This window comes from Nuphar pumila, chromosome 5, assembly GCF_984573655.1.
Source record: "Nuphar pumila chromosome 5, dmNupPumi1.hap1.1, whole genome shotgun sequence".
NCBI classification, from domain to species: domain Eukaryota; kingdom Viridiplantae; phylum Streptophyta; class Magnoliopsida; order Nymphaeales; family Nymphaeaceae; genus Nuphar; species Nuphar pumila.
This window is the reverse complement of record NC_143253.1, coordinates 133,129,311-133,145,855: the sequence shown is the minus strand read 5'-3', so window position 1 is coordinate 133,145,855 and position 16,545 is coordinate 133,129,311. Positions and strand designations below refer to the sequence as shown.

Genomic DNA, 16,545 nt, shown 5'->3' with positions numbered 1-16,545 from the left:
TTCTAAGAGGCTCTCTCACCTGGGTGGCAAATTCTGCATGAAAAGCTCAACACAGAAATCAGGTTAAAGAGGCATGGGATCTCTCTTGTGCAGTTTATACTAGCATGCAGAGGAATCGGTATCCCGCCATTTTGGGGAATGTAACTATGTGAGGCACATGTTAGACTGTGCTTGGGGCGATCTTCATCTCAATTTAAGTGGTCATGTAACAGAAAAGGAAAACGCTGGAAATTCGTTTGGCGTGTCTGGTTGCTAACGGTGTGGAAGCTTATATAGAATGAACGAAATCAGAGGGGCCTGACCAATGATTGGTCTGCTCTTATGGATCGACTACGGTGGAAAGTTTCAGTCAGGGCCCGCTCCAAATGGCCTAGATGCCCGATAGACTGGATTGGGAGGAATCAGGCATTCTTTTGATCAGATCCTCACCCTATGTTTTTTGTTCTCTCTTTCTTCTTTGTATTTCCTATTCTATGGGATCTGGTTTTTCTGACCCATTTTGTGTCCCTTTGTTTTTCTGACATAGCGGGCATGATAGCACCCATCTATGCACTTGTTATGAACTTCTCTCTCTCTCTCTCTCTCTCTCTCTCTCTCTCTCTCTCTCTCTCTCTCTCTCTATATATATATATATATATATATATATATATATATATATATATATATATATATATATATATATATATATATATATATACTTTCTTACAAAAAAACTGCATCATGTTAAGCAGCAACTTTGAAAGCCAAAATGGACTGGTTTCCACAACGAACACTTTGATCCAGAGGAGCCTTCCCTCATGCAAACTTTTCTGCTTGGTCACTAGTGGCGGGGCACATCAATATGCAGGAAGTATTGCAAAAGATTGGAATTCATCTTGCTAATAGATGTCCTCTTTGTCATTGTTGTGCGGAAACGGCGTCCAATCTACTATGGTCCTGCCAGATCCTCCAACAGATTTTTCATGACTCTTGGCCAGGAATATCTTTTAACATTGACCCCTGTGAATGTTTTAGGCAGCTTCTATTAGGGCCTCAAGTTCTTAGGTGTGGTCTACCAAATGGTTCAAAATATGGAAATGGTTGATAACAACGACCTGGTGGCGCACCTAAGGCTGAGTGGTCATGTCCTCAACCCAGAGTTTTACTCCGCAAGGAGGCGAAAAAAAAATGAAGATTCTGGAAACATAATAACTCGCAAACTTGGTCAAGTTTAACTAGGGGTGGCAATTTCTGACACGACCCGCCAACTCGCCTCTTAGGCGGGTTCGGGTTGGGCTTAAGCCAACCCGTTTAATAAACGGGTCGACCCGTGTAACCCGTTTATTAAACAGGTCGGGTTCGGGTTGGGGGTATGCCAACCTGCCAACCCGGCTGACCCGTTTAATAAACGGGTTAGGCGTGTGGGTCAACCCGCCAATCCGCCAACCCGACCCGCCAACCTGCCTACCTGCCAACCCGATTCGTCAACCCGCCAACCTGACCCGCGAACCTGAAAACCCGTTTACCCGACCCAACCCATTTATTAAATGGGTTGGTGGGTCGTGTCGGGTTACCCGTTTATTAAACGGGTCGGGTTCGTGTTTGCCACAGCCGACCCGTTTAATAAACGGGTCGGGTTCGGGTTGAGGTATGCTGACACGCCAACCCGACCCGATTGCCACCCCTAAGTTTAACATGAGAACAAAAATGGGTATCAAAGAAGAATGACTAAGCTTGTGAACTAACGAATAGTCCTATAAATTAAGATAAACACTGGATTTCATGGACTTGATCCAGTTTTATAACATGCCCAAAAGCACACTATTGAGAACGTTGAACCAGGCTTACAATGTCAATAAGTTGTACAAGCATGTACCAAACTGGCTTGGGCATGAGCTGCATAGCCTTTGTCTGGGCAAGCCAAGTTAGATTAGGTTTTACAATCTTAGCACTTATGTCACATGGATACTCCATTTTAATTCTCGTAAGGTGTCTTTTTATGTATTACATGTAATGAAAAACACCACCAACATGGTTGTATCCTAGTATATATATATATATATATATATATATATATATATATATATATATATATATATATATATATATATATATATATATATATATATATATATATATATATATATATACATCCTACATAACTTAGCCCCATATGTGTGCTTCACCATCTAGCTAATAGGTTTCAAATCAGCAGCTCCAATGATGTTCTGGTGGACACACAAACTCCAAAATTTATGGATTTAAAAGTTCCTATAACCAGCAAGATATCCTATCCTTGGAAATCCTGAAGCTTATACCTAAATTGTTTACACTTTTATTAAGTTTACTTGGTTGACGGTCCCCAAAGGGGTTTGCTGTAGTGGCATGGAACTTAGGCTGCTAGGAAGGTGGTCTATGTTCAAATCTCATGCCATCACCCCTTGGGCAAGCTGAAGTGTAGCGACTTCTTTGGGGCAAGAGGTGAGCCTACAAAGATTTACATTGTCAGGACAGCGATAGCAAGTATGGAAGGTAGAGCTAGCACAGCTAGCACTACAAGAAAAATGTTATTTAGCGACGAAAATTTGTGACGGAAAAATCCATCGCAAAGTTGTGACGGGTTAGCGAGAGAAAACTATATGTCTCTAAAATTGCAATTAGTTACAGAATTTATGACAGAACAATTTTGTCGCAAACGCCGTCGCAAATTTGTGACGGATTAGCGACAGAAAAATTTTGTCTCACTCTGTCGCAACTTCGCGATGGATAAGCGACACCATTTTTTGTCGCTTCTCCATCCCAAATTTGTGACGATGTTTGTGACAGAATTTTTTCGTTGTTAATCTGTCGTTAAATTTTTCGTAAAACCTTAATGTGATCCCCTTTCTTTTTTCTTTCTGTTTCATCCTACCACCTGCTATATGTTTCATCCTGTTGCCTGTCATCCGCCGTTCGTTGCCTGTCGCTCGCTGCCCATTGTCTGTCGCCCTCTCCTTCACCTTCTCCTTCTTTCCTCACTCTATCTCTCTCGCTGATATGTGTTGCCGCCGCCGACCCCCAAGCACTCTCCCTCTCGTCACCTTTTCTGACCCACCATCGTCGACGAGCACCCTCACCATCGTCGACTGCATTCCCAAACAACCTGACTCGTTGACAGCGCCTCATGGTGCGACAGGGTCCGAACACGATGGGGCTCTCACCCTCTTCGGCGCCCTCTTCCAGGTGACTTGGATCTAGTCTGTTGCTGAAGACGCTTCTACAGACTACAATTCGAAAGGCAAAGCCTACCGATTCTCAAGCTGAGCTATTTTCGGTTCGCTCACCGTTACTAGGGGAATCCTTGTAAATTTATTTTCCTCCGCTTATTGATATGCTTAAACTCAGCGGGTGGCCTCACCTGACCTGGGGTCGCTAAGCTGAGACGAGAAATCGCCTTTAGAGTTCCAACAAACTTTTGACGCTTCATGCGAGTTGCGGCAATCTACCGCACGCAGAGTGCATGGCTATGGTAATCCACCGCTTGCCTCACCACATCGTGTCATGAGCCAACATTTCAGTCGATGGTACACTTATAAAAAAGGCACCGCAGGCGAATCCTCTGTTTATATATTTATGCTTTGCAGGTGCATACCTGAGCTAATTGTGTGATGATTAGTATTAAGCATCGCATGCGGTTAAAAATGTCATGCAAAAAGAAAATAAAAAAATGCAAAGGCAAAAGCATACAAATCAGGTAAATACTCGTGGTGAGTAAGTGATGCAGGCGCATTACCGGTTATTTAATTTCTTGGATGCAACACTTTTCTATTTACACATTCACTTAGTTGTGGATATCTAGGACTACTTTGTTTGAGTTCGGAGATCATGCTCAGCATGATTTGAATGTATGAAAATAGAAGTGCTCTTAATTTTAGAGTTCGAATTGCACGCTAGTCATGGTAGTAGTTAACGGGATATTGAAGTGTGTTTGCTACAGGTATATGTTTGATATTGTTGTGGTATGAATGAGTGATTGTATTGTTGTGTTTGATGTGATTGTATCTATGCTTACATGAAGTTATTTTCAATTTGATTATGTCTTTCATGTGAAATTGTATCATGAAAACATGCTTCAAATGAATGTATCATGTTGATGAATGTGATTTCAGCATTCTAAATATCCTTGTGATGAGTGTAAATATGATGTGATGGTCTTGCACATGAAAATATTAAGTTATTAATGCATGCATCAAAGTTCTTGTGATTGATATGTGTGTGATATATATATATATAACACTAGATTTCATGAACTTGATCCAGTTTTATAACATGCCCAAAAGCACACTATTGAGAACGTTGAACCAGGCTTACAATGTCAATAAGTTGTACAAGCATATACCAAACTGGTTTGGGCATGAGCTGCATAGCCTTTGTCTGGGCAAGCCAAGTTAGATTAGGTTTTACAATCTTAGCACTTATGTCACATGGATACTCCATTTTAATTCGCGTAAGGTGTCTTTTTATGTATTACATGTAATGAAAAACACCATCAAAATGGTTGTATCCCGGTATATATATACACACATCCTACTTAACTTAGCCCCATATGTGTGCTTCACCATCTAGCTAATAGGTTTCCAATCAGCAGCTCCAATGATGTTCTGGTGGACACACAAACTCCAAAATTTATGGATTTAAAAGTTCCTATAACCAGTAAGATATCATATTCTTGGAAATCCTGAAGCTTATACCTAAATTGTTTACACTTTTATCAAGTTTACTTGGTTGACTGTCCCCAAAGGGGTTTGGTGTAGTGGCATGGAACCTAGGCTGCTAGGCAGGTGGTCTATGTTCAAATCTCATGCCATCACCCCTTGCGCAAGCTGAAGTGTAGCAACTTTTTTGGGGCAAGGGGTAAGCCTACAAAGTTTTACACTGTCAGGACAGCGATAGCAAGTATGGAAGGCAGAGCCAGCGCAGCTAGGTCTTTGATCCTGGGGGTTGACCTACACCCACAAGTATATGTTGTTCATTGTAGCTTTTATTATGAATTCAGCATTTTCCTTGTAAGGAATCCATGAAAAAACCTAGTTGAAACTTTTTTTAATAATAGGGAAAAACTACCACTTTGGTTTGGTTGACTGTGGCACGGTTTAAGTGTCCATGGTGTAAAACTCCACGAGTACTCCCCCTGTTTGCTGGGGATAACTTCCTGCTAGCTTTGACCTTGCAACAAGAGATGTGCACGCCAAGTATCGAAACATTCTTCAACTTGAATGGCTTAAGCTGACACCTGGTATATTACCAAAAAAATTGACAATTACTCTTATTTTTTAATTTCCTGTTACTATTGAGGGTATATTTTGATGTTACTGATATAAACTTTTTACCTTTCCACATGAACCAATGATGAAAATTTTAGAAAAATCTGCATTCACAGTGACACCAAAAGAAACCCCAATCAAACCTAGGCTTCAAAAGTAAAGTCCTGGTGAGGGATGGTGGGACAGGACCAAGCCCACTAGGGAAGATATTATGTTATTACTTACAGAGTATGCACAAAATGACCTAGTGCAAAGGGACCACCTTTCTTTCAATTAAAGACGAATAAATGCCTCCAAGTGAAAGATGCTCTTTGTCTATGACCTGGACTTTTTTATTTATTTTTATTTTTTTATATTTTAATTTCAACATCTTGGCTCCGGATGCCTGGTATAAGGTGGCCTTCAAATCTCATGTTCACTCTATCTTGCAGTGTACATCTGCAAGTCCAAGTTGAGAACCATGACCCAACTTTGGTAACATTAGTGTGTGTGCGTGAGAGAGCGCGCACGCATGTGGAGAGAGAGAGAGGGTCCGGATGGTTTAGGCATCAACTAGCTACTGATGGGACAATTTTAAGGTTTTCACTTTTTTCCCTAAATCCAATCATATAAATGTGATCTACATGTGAGAATCAACTCTTACACCATCTGATTTTGGTATGTGAGTAGGCATTTTTAGGGATTAAAATCAACGACTCAAATTTTTTGTAAAATATACAAGTTTATTATAATTTGTAGGAATCAGCACTTCACCATCTGACTGATATTATGAGTAGGGGTGTCAACGGGTCGGGTTTGGTTCAGACCTAGGTGGAACCAGATCTGGCCCCAATTTTTGGGTATGGTATCGGGTCTAGACCCGAGTTTAATCAGACCCACCATAAGAGAAATCATACCTGGACCTGATAAGAACTACATGAACCAGACCCGGGTCATACCTAGTAAAACAATATTTTTTATCATTTTTACATTGAAAAATTGCCTGTCTTAATCGGAAATTGGGTCGGGCTCAGGTCTGGTATAAAATTTCACAAATTATTCTGGGGTCCATGTATTAATCAGACCTTCGAGTCCGGACCCGGGTCTTAATCGGGTCTTCTTATTTATTACCATACCCGGATCCTATAGGGTTTGGTTCGGGTCGGGTCCAGCTAAACACCACCAGTTGTCACCCCTAATTATGAGTAGGCATTTTTACTAATTGAAACTCAATCACTTATAATTTTTGTAAAATATTCAAGCCACAAAAGATCCTGTTTTTCATTGAAAAAACATAATGCAATGGTCGATTTCTAGCAAATGAACATGCCGAACACATCTGCAAGGTTAGATATGCAAAAAAGTATGAAAGATGCCTCCTCTATACATAGTACGCACATATTGTGCTATATATATATATATACACAGAGAGCCCATAAACAGTGAATGTGTCGCAAAGAAAAAAAATGTGAAGAATATTTCTTTAGTGGCAGTCACGACCAAAGCAACCTCCGCTAAAGGGTCATTTAAACACGGTGCGTGATGGCTGCTCACTCTTCCTCGTTCTTCGAGGTGTTCAAACTTACACTATATATATATATATAGATAGATAGAGAGAGAGAGAGAAATGGGTGCCTGCTAAATGAAACTTGCTAAATGATTTTTTCTGCTCTTTCAATATTTTTTTTGTAGTTCTGACCCCATAAATGTATTGGGCATGGCCGATTTAGGAAAAATCTACACCTAGATCATATGTTTTTGATGAAAAAAATGATATTTGGAGCCTCAAAAACTTATAAAGATTTTAGACAGTTGATTTTTGAACATTATAAAAAACCACCCATGTGTCGGAATCAAACCCTTCAAGAGCTGATCCCTATAAAATCAAGTACATAGGTTACATCTGTACGGTCAAAATTAAAAAAAAAAACTCAAAAACTCATTTAGCATGTTTCATAATATATATATATATATATATATATATATATATATATATATATATATATATATATATATTAGAACTGAACATATTAGGCCCTCTTTTCTCTTTTTGCTCCGTTAGGTCCCATAGTTTGAAGTGTTTTCTGATAGATCTGAACTGTTAAATGTATTTGGCATGCTCGATTTAGTGAGAATTAACTCTTGGATCATGTTTTTTGATGAAGTATTTTTATGAACAGGGAAAATTTGATGCCTTCATAGCCATTTTTGGATCTTGGAAAAAATCTGTACAGAAAACAGTGATCCAAAAGCTGGTTCCCACTAAACAAAACCTATAGATCACATCTATGGTCTTAGATGTGAGAACAAATACCGAAAACTATGATTTTTGAAAGGGCCTAACTGGACAGAACAAGCTCATTACTCTATACGAGAATGAACATATTAGGCCCTCTTTGAGAGAGATGTCCAGTTTGTAGCAGCTCTAGTTTTCAATGTTGTCTTCCTCCAAATCAAACTTTACTGCACTGTCATACACTTTTGTATGCTCAACCCTACAGGCAGCACCCAACGCCAACTCCACTCATTAATCACTTCCAACCCCGGTGGTCAGTAGCCAATGCACTTGAGAAGAACATCGCCACCAGAGGGGATCGGGGGCCTGATCATGCCCCTTTGCATCACCAACCAAATGTACCAGTGGTTAAGACATCCCATTCACAATCAACATTTTTTTCTCACTGACATCATTTTGATACTTGATCTGAATCCAGCAGACACGTTTGTCACAAGAAAACATGGTTTGGATCAACTATTTCAATCACAAAACTTGAATCTTTTATTTAGAACTTGGAATATGAACGGTTGTTTTATGGATTTTTTTTATATGTATATGAATACAAAAAATTCTCTAATCTAGTAGGTAGTATGTGGGCTTTACTAAATAAATTGGAGAGATCACATTTATGGGGTCTGATCTGCAAAACAAGTGTGTGTACTTTGAAGTCCATACTAGTATTGCTTTACTCATCTAACCGAGAGAAGTCAATGCGGATCAACTAAGATATGGAATAATGGTAGAGCTAGATTGGCTACGTTAGTCAGGAGGTTGTACTCTAAAGTGAACATTCGAGTTCATGCAATGGAGAAAGCTAAAGTGCACCATTACTTGGGAGGCCTGCAAACTATACTCTATATTGTGTGCAACCATGAATAAGACTGGTCGGCATTTTGGTCATATTTGGCGAGTGTGCCTACCATATTGATGCATGAATGGATGGGATATCGGATGAGAATCTGATCAGGGTAGAGGACCACTTGTGGGGAAGGGGACCAAATGAATTCCAATAATAAAAATCCCCACAAACCCTTTCCAAATCTCATTATTTTCTTGTCCCTGGGGTCCTTTGGAAAGCGAAAAGCGGTCCCCATGAGAGCGAGCAGACATAAACATTAGGGTGAGCCTGGCTGGGCATTTCCCACTGCATCTTGGCATCCCTCAAGATTTTGATCCCCCAACCCTCTCTTCTCCTCCTCTCTTTTTACCTTTTTGACATCACACTAGAGTAGAAGAGATGATTCCACACGAATGGCTATGTGATGAATCTGCATTGCTATCATTAATGGATATCTTTTTCCTTTTTTGCAAAATATTTCCTGATTTATGGGCATATTGCAAAATAGTCATTTTAAATCTTTTGCCACCTTTTTGCTAACAATTTTGCAAAAGAGTTTCTGAGATTTAAGAGTTTGCCGGTTTCCACTAATGTGACAGTAACTATTAAGAACATTCAAAATTATGAATAACGCAAGGCTTATTTTGCAAAAAAACTTGAAAATATAGCAAAATGACTGTTCAAATAATTAGGGTTAGGTATTTAAAGGACGAGGAATAATAGTCTATTTGTGTAGGCATCCAAGTGTCCAACCATGGTTAGTCTGACACCCTTATAATGGAAGGACCAATCTGCACTAAGGGTAGAAAAGACGGTAGGTTTTGCAAATTTGCATAAAGCAGGTAATATTTTGTAATATACCTTACAAAGCAGGAACTAATTTGCAAAAAAACCATTTTCTCAAGGTGTAGCTGTAAGTATGGACTTCACCAGCATCCCTGTTTTAGCATATGATATGGCATTCAACCATTCTCAAAAATACTAAATTTCCATATATCAATACGCCTCTGGTTCTAGTTTCTTTATCAGCAAACCCTATTCGAGCTGAGTGGGTCAGCCTTACCAAATTTCTTTAATTGCATATGCTATACGTACTATTAAAATTTAAAACTGTGGGAATAAGCTATTTATAGTACTCATCAATAAATTTAAAAAGTAGTCAAGTGCTTCTACTGATTAGCACTTGTCTTAGACCCTTAGAGGATATACTGGGCACATTGCGTCATCTTTCAATTTCCTTAGTTTTTAGTTGACTATTTTTTAGTGTTCACATAAAATGCAGCGCCGCTGCATCATGCAGCGCCCACACAGCCACCCATCTTGACATTTCTCGAGATGGGCGTGATCTCCATCTCGAGAAATGTTGAGATGGGTGGCTATCAGCAGTGCCGCATATGCAGCGGCCCTGCATAAAAAATGCCCTCTATTTTTTTTATAGATGATACAAATCTTGCCTCTATGGAAGAATGTCAACCATTCTTCAAGATCCTATGGTCCAACTGTAATATGGCAGATGCCGACAGTTGTAACACACGACAAATCTTAAATTATTAAACTGACATGAATGACCATTTTATATTTACTTTGTGGGACAACTTGGGCACTTCAAATTGTGTGAAAGCAATTGAAAGTTGAAGTCATAGAACCAAGAATTTTGTTTATTTTGTGAGATCTGTGTTATATAAAAGATGAGGAAAGAGTAAGGGGTAAATAACATGAAATGAAATGAAATACCCACAAAATGTTCTTTCATCAACTTTTGTGGAATATGTTTTTTTTTTCATGTAGTTCACATAACAAATGCTTGATTCTATTGGATGGGGTTGCAATGGAGTCAAGCATATTTGGAGAAGAGCTATATAAACTTTTTTTTCCAATATGGACCACATTCCAGCCATAATTGACATTTCTGGCTCTGAAAAATATTGAAGGGGTTGGTTGGTCTCTCTCTCTCTCTCTCTCTCTCTCTCTCTCTCTCTCTCTCTCTCTCTCTCTCTCTCTCTCTCTCTCATATAAACTATTAAAGATACCAAATTCAGAGGATTCATGAGATGAGTCGATTGACGACACTAAAAAAATATCCGAAGAAGAAAAGCAGCCACAACAGCAAAAATGGAGGGTGGTAGCCTTCAAGTGCTCAGTTGCGTACTTCAGTACACACTGAGGAGCCTATGTGGGCCGGACTCTCAGTGGGTGTACGCTATATTCTGGAGGATCCTGCCCCGAAACTATCCACCACCAAAGTAATACTCGAGATATACAGATATCAACTCGAACCAACTCTCTGCAATGTAGATTTTAAGCTGGTTTTTCTGTTGCAGATGGGATTCTAATGGAACTCTCGACCGATCCAAAGGGAACAAAAGAAACTGGTAATTCAGTCAATGAATTTTTTATTCTCATGCCACTATTTCTACTAAATTGCTGAAGTATTTCTAGGATTCTAGTCTGGGAAGATGGTTTTTGCAATTTCTATCAATGCCAGCGAGCTCTGGGCGAATCTTCGATGAAATTCAGTGCCGGCGTCTTCTTTAAGATGGCACATGAGGTGTATAACTATGGAGAAGGGTACCTTTTCTCTTTCTTCATTTTAATTCGTTTAGTTGGCCCTCAACCTTAAGTTGCAGATATCTTCTAATTGTAACAGTAAATGCTTGTACGCATTCAATAAGATTGAAATTCACTTTAATTGTAGCAGTAAGTGATTATACTCATTGAATAAGTTTGTTCCGTGTTGTTAATTCATGATTGAGCTTGTTAGTTGAGATGGATTCATCTTCTCCCTTCTGTATAATCTTTTGTGCTGTCATTTTCGTTTTAGATTGTTGGGAAAAGTGGCTGCGGATCACAGTCACAAGTATATTTACAGAGAAAGTTCAGCAAGCGGATCCCACAGTTTTTCTTCATGGAACTCATCGGTTGATCCAGTGAGAGGAACACACCTATCTCTTGTTTTTCATTCTTATTTCTTTCTCAATCCCATTAGAATTTTCTGAGTCTTGATAAACAAATTCGGTTTCCAACAGCATCCAAGAGCATGGGAACCACAGTTCAAGTCTGGCATAAAGGTTTGTAGAATTTAAAGAATCAAAGTAAAAAAGAGAGTTCTTATCAAATCAAGTATTTACTTTCCTTTTATCTGTTTGAGCTGCTGTAGACAATAGCTGTTGTTGCAGTGAGGGAAGGCCTTGTTCAACTGGGGTCCTTAGAAAAGGTATCTCCTTTATCAGTGAGAAAAGTCTGACCATAGTTATCAAAAGTATAAAGCAATGCACTTTAGCATAAAAACAAGTTTTTCTGCAATAAGCTTGTCATTGTGTGAATCCGTTAGTATGCATTAGTATAAGACTAAAGAAAATGTAATATGGTAGTTCCACTACTATGGCCTTTGCTCTCATACTACTCGCTGCTAATGCCTATAGGTGGCGGAAGATCTCAACTTTGTGATCAGCATACAGAGAAAATTCAACTATCTCCACAGCATTCCCGGTGTCTTTGCAATTCAGAGGCCATTCCTCACCCCTTCCCAGACTTATAATACTATGATAATGAATGATAGCAAGTCCAATCTTCAGTATCGATCAATCCCTTTCACACAAGTTGATCACTCTGTTGCAAGGGAGATTGAGCTCAAGCATGCTACTTCTCAATTAGTACTGGGGAAGCGATGGTGCAGCCAGACAATGCAGCAGCCTTCACCAAACAAGGCCATTAACTTGGGTTCGAACGGTCCTCGAGCATCGACGTCGCTTGCCTCCATGCTTCCTTCAATGTCATCTGGAGTAGGTGCTTTGTTTTCAACAATGCCATCCATAAATCACCATGAAAGTCTGCAGTCCCCTGTTGGTTCAACACTGGAAGAGGTCACAAGGCGAGTGGACTTGAAGCTCTTCTCTTATATGAAATCAGAACCAGCAGTTGAGGCTCAAGAAAACTTCAACAAAACACATGCCACTTCTAAGAGCATAGGCAGTGTACCAACAACCCTTGGCACAAGTTCTCCATGGCCTATTCAGTGATTTTGGACTTTCATTCACTAGATTATGAATGATTGAGCAGAGAAAGATCATATTGTTAATCACCAACATTTACTAATTGTTTACCAAAGGACCATGATATATATAGTCACTAGAATATGAGAACTGAAATATGGGTATTTTCATCACTTTTTTTGCAAATCCAACCATGTGGATGTGCTTGGCGTGATGAATTTGCTAGGAATCAACCATTGGATCGTGTATTTTCAATGAAAAATGTCATTTTTGAATGCTTGAATATTTATGATGATTATGAGTTACTGATTTTAAAGCCTTAAAAAAATCTCATTTATGCATCAAATCTGATGATTCAAGAGCGGGTTCTTATAAAACCAAGCATGACATCCGTACAGTTAGATTCACATATTAGTTATCATTATATATATATAGCCGCAGTATAAAATTCCAAGAGTACTCTGCCCACCATGGAGAGTTTCTTATTAGCTTCAACCTTGTGGCAAAGGATAAGAACCTTGAGTATTGAAGTGACGACACCCTTCAACTTGAATGCCTTTAGCCAACCCACCTAGTCAAGTGTGCAGAGCCCTTGTGGGCTGACCAGTACGTGAGTTTGAAAAATGAGTATCAAAATTGTTTGTGCCCACCTATTGTACTGTAAAGCCATGAAAGTTTTCTCCCCAAAATCTCCACTATTTTTTCCTCAAAATCCAGAAGCACCCTGGTGAACGTAACTTTTTGGGGTCACACTACAAGAAAATCATGGATTAGCGACGGCTTATATCCATCGCTAATTCGTCGCTAAGCCGTCGCTAAACAGTTTAGCGACGGATTAGCGACGGATTAGCGATGGATAAAGGCCATCGCGAATTTTTGCTCGCTAATTAGCGAAAAAACTTATTTGTCGTTAATTCTGTCGCTAATTTGCGACAGATTAGCGACGGACATTATCCGTCGCTAATCCGTCGCCAAATTTTAAAAAAAAAAATAAAAAAAAAATGATCCCTGTCGGGCGGTATTCCGGCAACAATAAGCCGGACTTATACCGCACCCGACAGGCATCGTCGTCCTCCGTGAACCGGCGTCGTCGTCCTCCGTGAACCGGCGTCACCGTCGTCCTCTGTGAGCCGATGCTCTCCGGCGTCGCCGTCCTCCATGAACCGGCGCCATCATCTTCCGTGAACCGGCGTCACCGTCATCCTCCGTGAACCAGCGTCACCGCCCTCCGTGAACCGGCGGTGTCGTCCTCCGTGAACCGGTGCCGACATCCTCCAGCGATCGCCGACCGTCCTCCGGCGTCGCCGTCCTCCGTGAATCGGTGCTCTCCGGCGTCGCCGTCCTCCATGAACCGGCGCCGTCATCTTCCGTGAACCGGCGTTGCCGTCATCCTCCGTGATTAACCAGCGTCGCCGTCCTCCGTGAACCGGCGTCTTCGCCCTCCGTGAACCGGCGCCGACGTCCTCCAGCTATCGCCGACCATCCTCCGGCGTCGCCGTCCTCCACTCTCATGTACATGCTCTCCAACGCGCTCTCCGACGTCGACGTCCTCCGAAGAAGTCGGTTTAAATCGAGTGCGATCGATTTAAATTTCGAAAGGGAGAGAGGGAAAATTTCGCGCTCGGTTTAAATCGAAAATTAGCGAGGGATTTAGCGAGGGAATTTTTCCGTCGCTAATCCATCGCTAATTAGCGACGGATTAGCGACGGAAAAATTCCCTCGCTAAAATGTTTTTCTGGTATTGAGAATTAGCGACAAAACAATTGTTGTCGTTAATCTGTCGCTAATTAGCGACGGATTAGCTAGAGAAAACTTTCATCGCTAATCCGTCGCTACTTAGCGACGGATTCATGAAGAAAGTTTTCTCTAGCTAATCCGTCGCTAATTTGCGACGGAAAAAATCCGTCGCAAATTTCCGTCGCTAATTAACATTTTTCTTGTAGTGTCAGCATATCTCATAAAAAGCGATGTTTAGGAAACAAAAACGACTCCCAACCTTATAGTAGCGCTTGGTTTTCAAAAGGAGGTGTTTCACTTTGCTGCCTTGTGGTGTGGGATAAGGCTGTTCGGCACAGTAATTTCTACTTGTTAATTGGGTAAGGTTTGAGTGGATACATTTATTTCCTCTTGGAAAATGATCTTGTGACCAAGCTGTTGAATCTTAGAATATAGCCCCAATAACTGTAAATGACCTTTAAATTTTCACTTGCTTTTGAAGGTCAAGTGAAAGGAGATGGTGGTAGCCATGCTTTTGAGCTTTTGTGAGATTCTTTTCTTTTTTGTCACTTAGCTTTAGCATTCATTTTTTCCATCCAAAAGAAGCCAAAAATATAGATCCCAACCACGAGTGTGGGACTTATGTGATAATTATTAATTATCTCTCCATTGATGGTATGTTTTAGAAAGGACACCCCCATACATATCTTGGTTGATCAACGTCTATCAGTTTCAATGTTTGGTTCCAAAGAAATGGCCAGCACTGACCAACCGGAGAGGCAATTGACCTTTCACTGGACCCACAGTGGCCATGTTAACCCTTCTAGTCTGCTTCTTTGTTGGTAGGATCAGACAAAGATGGGCCTGCTGAAATGTTGTCAAAATCCAATTGAATTGAATTGGCTGATTTGAATTCAACCGGCACCTCATTGACTAATTGAAATCAGCCTGAATCGAACTTCTTTTCTTAATTATATATTTTGTGTTAATTGTGATATTTGTTTGTTATTATATTTTGTAGTATTAAATTCATATTTTAGAATTCGATTGAACATCCAAGTCATCATTTGCTTCATTTTTATATTTTCCCTTTTTAAATATTTTTCTGAATTTTTTGCTTTTTATGAATTTTTATGTTTAGTTAGAATTTTTTTTAAAAATGAATGACCAATTCAAAAGTTCTATTCATACTGATTTTCTGAATGTTTTTGGAAAACGATTCTGTTTAAAAACTGATTCTGACAACATTGGCATCCAATGTTCACTCCCAAAGATGGAGTGTGATCAGATGCAGCAGCATGCTAAAAGTGTGCAATTTTTTTTTTTTTTTGAAAGGCAAGTTGGGGTTAGGCAGACCCTTACCAGTTATTATTCAATCCTACCACGGGGGTTTTGAACCTGCAACGTCCCACCACCACAGGGAGACATGCACTGATAGCTCCTACCAGCCACGTGGAGCCCCCGTTGGTTAAAAGTGTGCAATTGCATCTCACCTAATCCTCCATTCCTATGCAAGCCCGTTCATGAGGGCCAGGCATGTTTGACCTTACGACCATGCGTTAATGAATAGATCTGATTGCAACTTTTTTTTGGATTTATAACCTGAAGAAACCACACACTGAACGAAGACCTGATCATGTTGGCTCTGCCTGCCATACCTTAGTGCTGCAGCATAAAACTCCAATGCTAGGACCCCTGCCCCCAGGGTCTATACTGGGTGTTAGCTTGGGCAGATGGGTGACTCCCATGAGAATCGAACCTTGACTGCCTGTCTAGCAGCCAAGGCCCCACTCCACTACGCCAACACCCCTTGGGGCAGATCCGGTTGCAACTTGGTATATGAAATTAAAAGGGATCAGACAGGAAATGATACTCTGAATCAGCCTGTTGACTTCTGCTATATAAAAACCCATAGCAGCTTTGTAGTTCAGCAGTCCCTGTAGTCCATGAATGCCATCATTAATTTGTGCTGTAATACGCACTGATCCCATGGATGGGCGTGTCATTGGAATATGACATTTCATGTATAGGACCTTCAAGAGTGCCCTCCTGGCACAGTGATGGAGCAAGTGCTACTGGTTTGGACGAGATGGGAGATGGGCTGGCTTGGCATGCCTCTGAGACCATGTTGACTGAGTCAGGCTAACGATATGGTACTTAGGAACATACATGCATGTGCGCGTGCACGTGCAAACATATGCTTGGACACACACGAGCACGGGCACGCGCACGCACACAGAGAGAAAACATGCATAAGTGTGCCCATGCACGGGGGGGTGGTAGACGAGCTAAACATGTTTGGCTTATTTTTGTTCAATACAAAAATGGAGACCATGTCCAAGTTTACCACATATCGTGAGTCCAAATCAAGCAATAGCTGAATTAGGACAAGCATGAGATGAATCAAGCAGACTGGTTTTAAAAATAAATAAAAAGGGACAAGGGGGATCAATTTAGCTC

The 16,545-nt window shown here is 40.5% G+C and overlaps 1 protein-coding gene across 1 annotated transcript; it reads left to right on the top strand.

Annotated features, from left to right (window-relative positions):
• The first annotated feature begins 10,303 nt into the window (after positions 1-10,303).
• On the top strand, positions 10,304-12,674 carry LOC149838814 (uncharacterized). The gene is made up of 7 exons (XM_090007802.1): positions 10,304-10,620; positions 10,699-10,749; positions 10,817-10,945; positions 11,199-11,304; positions 11,404-11,445; positions 11,535-11,591; positions 11,800-12,674. Exons 1-7 carry the CDS (start codon positions 10,490-10,492, stop codon positions 12,394-12,396), a joined length of 1,113 nt encoding a protein of 370 aa, XP_089863928.1. The 5' UTR covers positions 10,304-10,489; the 3' UTR covers positions 12,397-12,674.
• Positions 12,675-16,545: the final 3,871 nt, after the last annotated feature.